This window comes from Cornus florida, unplaced genomic scaffold, assembly GCF_030987335.1.
Source record: "Cornus florida cultivar Cherokee Brave unplaced genomic scaffold, ASM3098733v1 CherokeeBrave_3.0.0_Hap2_Chr04, whole genome shotgun sequence".
Taxonomy (NCBI): Eukaryota; Viridiplantae; Streptophyta; class Magnoliopsida; order Cornales; family Cornaceae; genus Cornus; species Cornus florida.
Genome location: NW_026775574.1, coordinates 60310903 through 60319055, shown reverse-complemented (window position 1 = coordinate 60319055; position 8153 = coordinate 60310903). Strand labels below are relative to the sequence as shown.

At 35.7% G+C, this 8153-nt stretch overlaps 1 protein-coding gene across 1 annotated transcript; it reads left to right on the top strand.

Annotated features, from left to right (window-relative positions):
• LOC132303347 (uncharacterized oxidoreductase At4g09670-like) lies at positions 1 to 2255 on the top strand. The gene is made up of 2 exons (XM_059800576.1): positions 1 to 561; positions 1479 to 2255. The coding sequence occupies exons 1-2, from the start codon at positions 100 to 102 to the stop codon at positions 2097 to 2099; spliced, it is 1083 nt and encodes a 360-aa protein (XP_059656559.1). The 5' UTR covers positions 1 to 99; the 3' UTR covers positions 2100 to 2255.
• Positions 2256 to 8153: the final 5898 nt, after the last annotated feature.

Genomic DNA, 8153 nt, shown 5'->3' with positions numbered 1-8153 from the left:
GCACATTTTCTATAAAAATTTCAAGAATTGGAGTAATATCTCGTTCTTATTGCTTTCTCACAGCCTGGGGAAAAAGTTGAGAGTAAAAAAAAAAAAAAAATGGCCGAAACCACGGTACGTTTCGGAATCTTGGGCTGCGCTAACATAGCACGCAAGGTATCGAAGGCCATTACGCTCGCGCCCAACGCCACCATCTGGGCCATCGGTAGCCGTTCGATCGAAAAAGCCTCGAGATACGCTGCCGAGAACGGCTTCCCGGCGTCGGCTAAATTGTACGGCAGCTACGAGGCCGTGCTGGATGACCCAGAGGTGGACGCTGTGTACGTGCCACTCCCGACCAGCCTGCACGTGCGCTGGGCAGTCTTGGCCGCCGAGAAGAAGAAGCACGTGCTGCTGGAGAAGCCGGTGGCTTTGCACGTGACGGAGCTGGACACGATCCTTGAGGCATGCGAATCCAACGGTGTGCAGTTCATGGACGCCACCATGTGGATGCATCATCCTCGGACGGCTAAGATGACAGAATTTATCTCAGATAAGCTCCATTTCGGAAAACTCAAATCGGTACGTCTACACACACTCATTTACTTGTTTTATTATTTGTTATTTTTCTTAATTTGATGAATTTAACTCATTTAATTTTCGATCACTAATTCCCGAAAAATTATTGTATGGTGCGGATCAATTACTAATTGCAGTTGACCTTGTTGCCGTATGGGTGTCAATTAGTGATTGACCCGGTACTATCTAATAACTTTTTTTACTTTGGAATGTAAAATAATAAATTTATGTTTTGGTTGATTTATTTATTTATTTTTCAGTCACTTCAAATTGATTGAATTTGTCATATTTTGATTTTTGATATTTGGGGATTTTTTTGGTATCAATCGCTTGATCCTGAAAAGTGAGACGATTTTTTTTTTTTTTTTTTTCACAAAGTGGTTGTTCTTATATCGGTTCGTGAATTCGTGAATCTGACTTCTAGAATCGCATCAAACATTGATCCCTAAGAAATGATAAACATGAGAACAGAGTGTTGTAAATAAACATGTTTTTGGTGTATAAAATGATAACACGGTTTGCATTTCAACAGTTGCGGTTTTGTTCTATTTTTTTATTTTAGTTTTATTATTATTAGTATTATTTTTTATTTTTTTTTGGTTGTCCTGTTTCGTGCTGTCAAAAATTCAAAATTGTCAAATAGTTTGTGTAATGGACGAGACTGAAATGATAGCCTTCTCGCTTATGACTGCATTTCATATTTCTTGGAAGGTCTAGTTTACCATTTGATCTCTGCCACTGTAAAAAAAAATTCTATTAATTATATGTGGATGATGTATAATGAAAACAAATAAGCCACCAATAGCTTAGCAATCACGTTTTGTGCTTCAATTCTTCTCTCTCACGCTAGCTCAATTTTAAGCTATCATTTCCTCTGCATTCTGGGATTGTCCGAAGATGATTATTTTTTATTTCCACAGTTACACACCTCCTTCACATACGATGCTGGCGCAGACTTTCTCAAAAATGACATTCGCGTGAAGCCTGATCTCGATGCTTATGGAGCTCTTGGTGATGCTGGATGGTACTGCATCAGGGCAAGTCTTTGGGCTGCAGACTATGACCTGCCCAAAACAGTAACAGCTTTGCGCGAACCGGACTTCAACGAAGCAGGGGTGATTCTATCATGCGGAGCTTCTCTTTGGTGGGAGGACGGGAGAATAGCAACCTTCTATTGCTCTTTCCTTACCAATTTTAGCATGGACCTAACTGCTCTCGGAACAAAGGGTTATTTGCGTGTTCATGACTTTGCTGGTCCTTTTCAAGAGAATGTTGGGACATTTTTCATAGCTTCGAATTCCAAGTTTGGGGAACGCGCTCTAGGCTGTGAACCGATACCGGGTGAGCACATTGTCACGACCGATCTTCCTCAGGAAGCTCTCATGGTGACAGAATTTGCTACTCTGGTTAATGGTATTAAGAGTAATGGCTTGAAGCCGGAGAAGAAGTGGCCAACCCTCAGTAGAAAGACACAATTGGTTCTTGATGCAGTCAAGGGATCGATCGCCAAGGGTTTCGAGCCCGTTGAGATTGTGAATTAATTAATTGGAGATAATTGTGTGATCACGTACTTGTTTTGCAGGCTGCAGTTTTTATACTACTATTACATTATTGATACTGTAGTGCTTGTACCATGGTTTTGGACTTTGAATGGTTTGCTCAAAATAAATGAACCTGTGCTTTTCGGGTTTGATGAATTTGTAGGCTCTGAAGGATTTCAGAAAAAGAAACAAAAAGGAAAGATTAGAAACATTTGAAAAGATTGTTGTAGGTGATTCGGATTAATCCACGTAAAATATCTTTTTCAAAAATTATTTTTTATTAAAACTTCTTTGAGTAAAATATTTTTTTCTTTTAAATTTTAGGCGTTCGGCAAAGGTCTTGAAAAAAAAATTAGAACTTATATTGGACAACTAAACAAGAAAAAGTATTTTATTTAAAATATTTTTGTTAGCTTTTTATTAAATATTTTATTTAAATTTTGGAGAATTAAACAAGAAAAAAATAATAATTTTAAATATTTTACATCCAAACAACAAGAACTTACCAAGCTTTTCTTTAACGTCTATTTTGCTTGCTTTTGAACACGTTTTTGAGAATTAGGGTTTTTGATCAAAGGATGGGTAAAAGATGAAAACACTTATTGTTGAAACAATAGGGTTTTGAATCAAAGGATGAGTAAAAGATGAAAGCCCTTATTGTTCCAATTAAAACAATCAAACGCTCTAATCTCTCTAGGGTTTGTGGAAGATGTTATATATATAGTAGAGAATCTTTACAATATGTCAAAAAGAGATTTTAAAATCATGCAATGACTAACTTACAAGTTTGGAAAAAATATAAAACTAAAAAGTTGCCGATTTTTCGCAGGCAAATACAACTGGTCTACTTCAAAGTGAAATCGGCTAGAAAAGTGTAACCGGTTCTATTTGTCCCGAGAGTTGATTTTGTGTAAGAAATGCAACAAGTTCTAAATTGATCGAAATGCAACCGGTTGGACATTGTTGAATGTTATATTTCCAACCTAAGCTCTTATACCCGACTTTAAAGATACTCACAAGTGTTCCTCACTCACTAAATGATATTCTCAACGGATTCAACGGTAAGAGGCACTTGCGCTTCAAATTCAAAAAATTGAGACTCCAGATTAAAAAAATATTACAACTCTATCGTCAAATTTTGACTCCAAAATTTGCTAACATTACAAATATATCTCTTATTGAAAGTTCCACTTTAAATCCTTGCCTAAATAATAATAAGGCAAAAGTGTGAAATACTTTACTGGACTTTCAACAAATGAGCAAAATACCCCCTGAACAAAAAAAATGAGCAAGTCACTCATAGTACTTCCAAAATTGAACAACTTGCCCCCTTTGTAGAGACCGCTGATGGCTTTCCAATGATAGTTGTGAAGCAATCTTGCATTACAGACTCCACCATGGAGACCGAGTACGTAGCAGCTTCTCCAATCTTGCATTGCATTGCAGACTCTACCATGGAGGCCGAGTACGTAGACACCTCTTCCATTCCTATGGCAACTGACTCTCCGTCATAAGAGGAACCAATTGCTTATCCTTCTATTTCAAGCACGGGAAGAATTGAGTTTGAAGAAGCACACTTCTATAATGATCTTGCTTGGAAAGCTTATGTTGACATCTACAAGGATAGTCCGAATAAGACTGAAAGGAATGTGAATCTACAAAAGCTTCGTGGTACAGCTGGACAGAAGCTTGTGACATACATTGAGAAGAACAAATGGCTTTTCTTTACCAAGCTCGGTAAAAGCTACTTTTCTTTGGATATGGTACATTATTTTTTGTCAATATTCAAAAGCTTAAGGATACATTCTTCATTGTGTCGCTCTTTGGAATTGATTATATGGTTGATGAAGAAGCCATTCAAGCCATTTTGGACATTCCTGATAGAGATAAGATGACGGGACAAGTATTACCATTGGAAGTCTCAGGTCCAGAATTACCCTGAATTATTGTGTTCCGAATACTCCAAGGAATGAAGATAGTATTCTAGCTCGTTTTCTAACAGATGAAGCGGTGTTCTTCAATTTGTTCGCTATGGCTAATCTGGGATATTTCCAAAAAGGACAAGATCACTCTCGAGCGAGCACATGTTCTATACTTTCTTGCTATAGATGAGCACATACAACTTGCACCATTCATTATGCAGTTAATGATGGCTCATTACAAAAAGAACTTGCATCGCAATTTGATCATCTCCTTTTCTAATGATAATTATGAATTTCTATAAGCTCAAGAATATTCAGATTCCTCCAAGAGCATAACATCAGCGTATTATGACTGAGTTAGACACTCGTGCACTGAATAAGTCCAAATCAGCTAGGGAGAATGCTAGAAAGGCTCAGAGAGATGCTGATGAGGGTTCATCACAGGCTCCAGAGGTTACACAGCTATTTCCTCCCAAAGGAAATTTTTTTAGAGCTGATGCAAACATGATGTACTCTCTTCTTCTTCAGCATCAGACTACTATGTTTGATAGGATGATGGATAAGATATAAGATCTCAAGGTTCAAATGGGACAGCTTAGAGGACAGCAATCAGGAGGTTCTTCAGAAGATGTTTACCAGCCTACACCACCAAATCCATCTTTGAGAGATAAGGATGATGGTGCTGAGTATTCAGATGGGGATAAGGATGAGGATGAGGATGATGAAAGTGGTGAAGATTAGAGTATTGATGACTTACTGACTTTCTGTTTAGGGAGATAATGATGCTGACATTTTTTTTTTTTTTTGTTTATTTCTCATACATCATGACATCATACTTTTATTTAACATGGTCATTACTTTTGGATATTAACTTATATGTTTAAATGACATGTTTAACTGAATTAATCTATTTCTCTTGTTTCTCTCTACTCTGCCATTATATTCGTTGTCAATTTGTTCCAAAAAAGGGGATAACAATGTTATTTTCAAGGGGAGTAATTTGAAAGATAATTGGATATTTATTTAAGGGGGAGTTTTTATAAATTTATTTGTTAAACTTCATTGTTAGTTTTCCTTGATATTGTGCAGGAAATCAGGTTAAATCGTTTATCCAAGAAAAGAAGAGAATAGAGATAAAATTTCGTGTTTTCTTTTGAACAAAATTGTAATTTACTTTTCTGCTTGGGTAGATTGTTTAAATGTTTTTAGGTTTTTGTCACAAAATTACCAAAGGGTGAGATTGTGAAATATAAATTCTATAATTGGCAATTATCGTGAACAAAACAAGTCTTGAGTTATGTGACGGCTCGAATTTCAAAGAACCCGATGCGTCAGCGAGAAAACAGAAAACTAACCCTATAACGTGTCCCAAATGCGGAAGTAAGAAAAAGAGAAGAGGTCTCTAGAGATGGACACCACCTCTAAGACGCCAAAGTGACCTCCCGAGAAGTCACGAGACTCAAAAAAGAAACAAATGCAAAAGCTAAGATTTAAAAACGGACAAGAATGCCACTAGGGGTAAAATGGTCATTTAAAATAGAAATGGATGCTACCATGCATACCATTGGATAGGCAACAAAAAATTAATAAACTTAGACTTAAAAATCACTTGATTAGGAGTTCGAACGAAAAAGATATGAAATTCCAAAATTTTACAAAAAATTGCCAAAAATGTGCATAGGTGTGATCGGTCGTAAAATTTACGAACGATGAAGGCTAAAAAATTGGTTCCAGGTGTGATCGATCGCACTAAAGAACGATTAATCATAAAGGGTAAATTTTTGGCCTAAAAATGAGATGCCCAGGTGCGATCGATCGTAAGGTCAACAAACGATGGAAAAAGTGAAAAATTCATATCGATCGCAACTATTTGTGACCAATCGTGATGGATCACAATCGATGGGCAGCAACCTGAAATTTTTTGAAAATTTTGAAATTCAAGGGGTAAATGGGACTTTTTGGGAAAAGTTTTTGAAGCAACCCCTATCCAAATGTGATTCTAATGTCAATTATGGTCCAAACCAAGAATAAAAAGCGAAGTGAAATGATGAAAATGCCCCCAAGTGCATGCAATACCAAAGAAAGAAAAACATGTTATAAAATGAAATACTTTGCATACTTTAAAGTGCTTGGCCCTTGGCCTCATTACACACAAGTTAAATTACACCAAAAGAGAATGTTTAAATACAGATTACACACCCAAAAGAGGAAACAAAGCATGCTTCTAATTACATTACACATTGTCAACTTCAAAAGACAACTATATCATGCTAACACTAGCATGCCAAAAATATACAAAACATGTTCAAGATGTAAATACAAGCCGAGCTATAGATGGTTCGCATCCAAAATGAGTGTCTCCTTGCCTGAAAAACAATAATCAACTAGGGTGAGTAATCAAATTACTCAGTAGGATGATGTGTATGTGTATACCTTAAAGTTTCAATGGTTTTTTGCAAGTGTAATATAAATAAACACATGTGGATTATGCCTCCTAATGTCTAGTTTCAAAGGGAAGCTAAGGGATCATTCTAAAGCTATATTTGGAACATTTTGAAAGCATTCCACAATAGGTAACATACTTAACGATATTGGAACATCCAATGAAAAACAACAAGTACTGCATTTGAACAATATTGGAACATCCAATGTAAAACAACAAGTTACAGTCACAAAGTAATGTCAACTTGGAAAATGAAACGTGAAATCAAACAATAGGAATATCTTGGACACGGTATCTCGTTATGAACATCACAACCAAGACAATTAGTTGTTTTGGGCTACTAACCCGCAAGGAACTACCTAAGTACGTACTATTTTGGGAAGAACTCGTACCTCCCGCACTAGAGTCATACTCTAGCCATGTCACGAAACTAATGTCCTAAGTATTTCCAAAACCAATAATAGTGTCACAACAACTATATAGGTGTACAATGCATTTAACCACCTTCGAATGCACATCCAATATTTGAAACCACACAAACCATACTTTAAGTCTTCAAGCTACAATGGCATTTGCAATGTCAAGTTCACAATGTGAATACAACTATGTTACTATAAGGTTGTCAAATTAGGAAATCCATTCATACTAACATAGTAAACCTCAAATCCTTGATTTAAACAACAACATAGTAATAATTTCACAACATAGTTGTTGGCAAGAATCATTCTAGAATTTAATAGTTACAACAACAATATATTACTAGAATTTAATTTTACACCAAATGAAATAACAACTATACAATAGATACATCATATAAAAGCCTTGAACAATATAAAACCCTAGGTTAGATATATACAATATTCATCTATATGCAACCCTAGAATTTAAATGACATGCATAAAATGTATATTAACTTCAAAGAATACAATAAACACTTAGGAAATAAACATAAAACACCCCCTACTTCACTAGAGAATTGTATCTCTAGAAACCAAGGAAAAATGGAAGCAAAAATGGAATCCAAGACAAGGTGTTCTAAAGGAAGGTGAGGGGAAGCTTTTGTCTTCCAAGTGCAAAACCAAAAGCTTAGTGGAAGAGGGTTAGATTCAAGCTTCAATGGTGGCTTAGGTGAAAGGTGAGGAAGACAAAGTGATTTTACTAGAATTTCCACTAACTAATGAAGTTGATAGTCACAAATACTATATTAACACTATCTCTCTCATACACACACACATCACACCCCTCCACTTGTCACCATCCAATGCACCCTCACTAGGTTAAATCTACACCTTACACTTGTTACAATCCTAAACTTCCAAGTGTCTCCAACCAAAAGTCAACAAATGGTCCAAGGAAAAGGTGACACTTGTCACACTTTTCAAAAATTACAAAATGGTTTATGTTCTAAATATCTCACAAAAATAATTGTAAAAAGATCCCTAAGACAAAATATCTTAAAAAGTTAATTGCACAAATAACCCCGAAAAATAAAAATATTTCTAAAGAAGTTATGCATTCATAACCTTAGGAAATGAAATTAAACAAGCATGCTTTTTTACACAATTTAATTAGGCATTAACAATAAATTAAATTAAAGTGAATGCATGCGATCTCAAAAAACATTTCCGAACACAAAACCCTAAGGCAACAAGAAAAGAAATGAACAAATAAATGAATAAAATAAACAAT

Bases quoted from the DNA above. Each gene is read 5' to 3' on its own strand.
- LOC132303347 (XM_059800576.1), top strand. From the start codon at position 100: ATGGCCGAAACCACGGTACGTTTCGGAATCTTGGGCTGCGCTAACATA. The intron at 562-1,478 runs GTACGTCTACAC...TTATTTCCACAG, and splicing joins ATTTCGGAAAACTCAAATCG to TTACACACCTCCTTCACATA.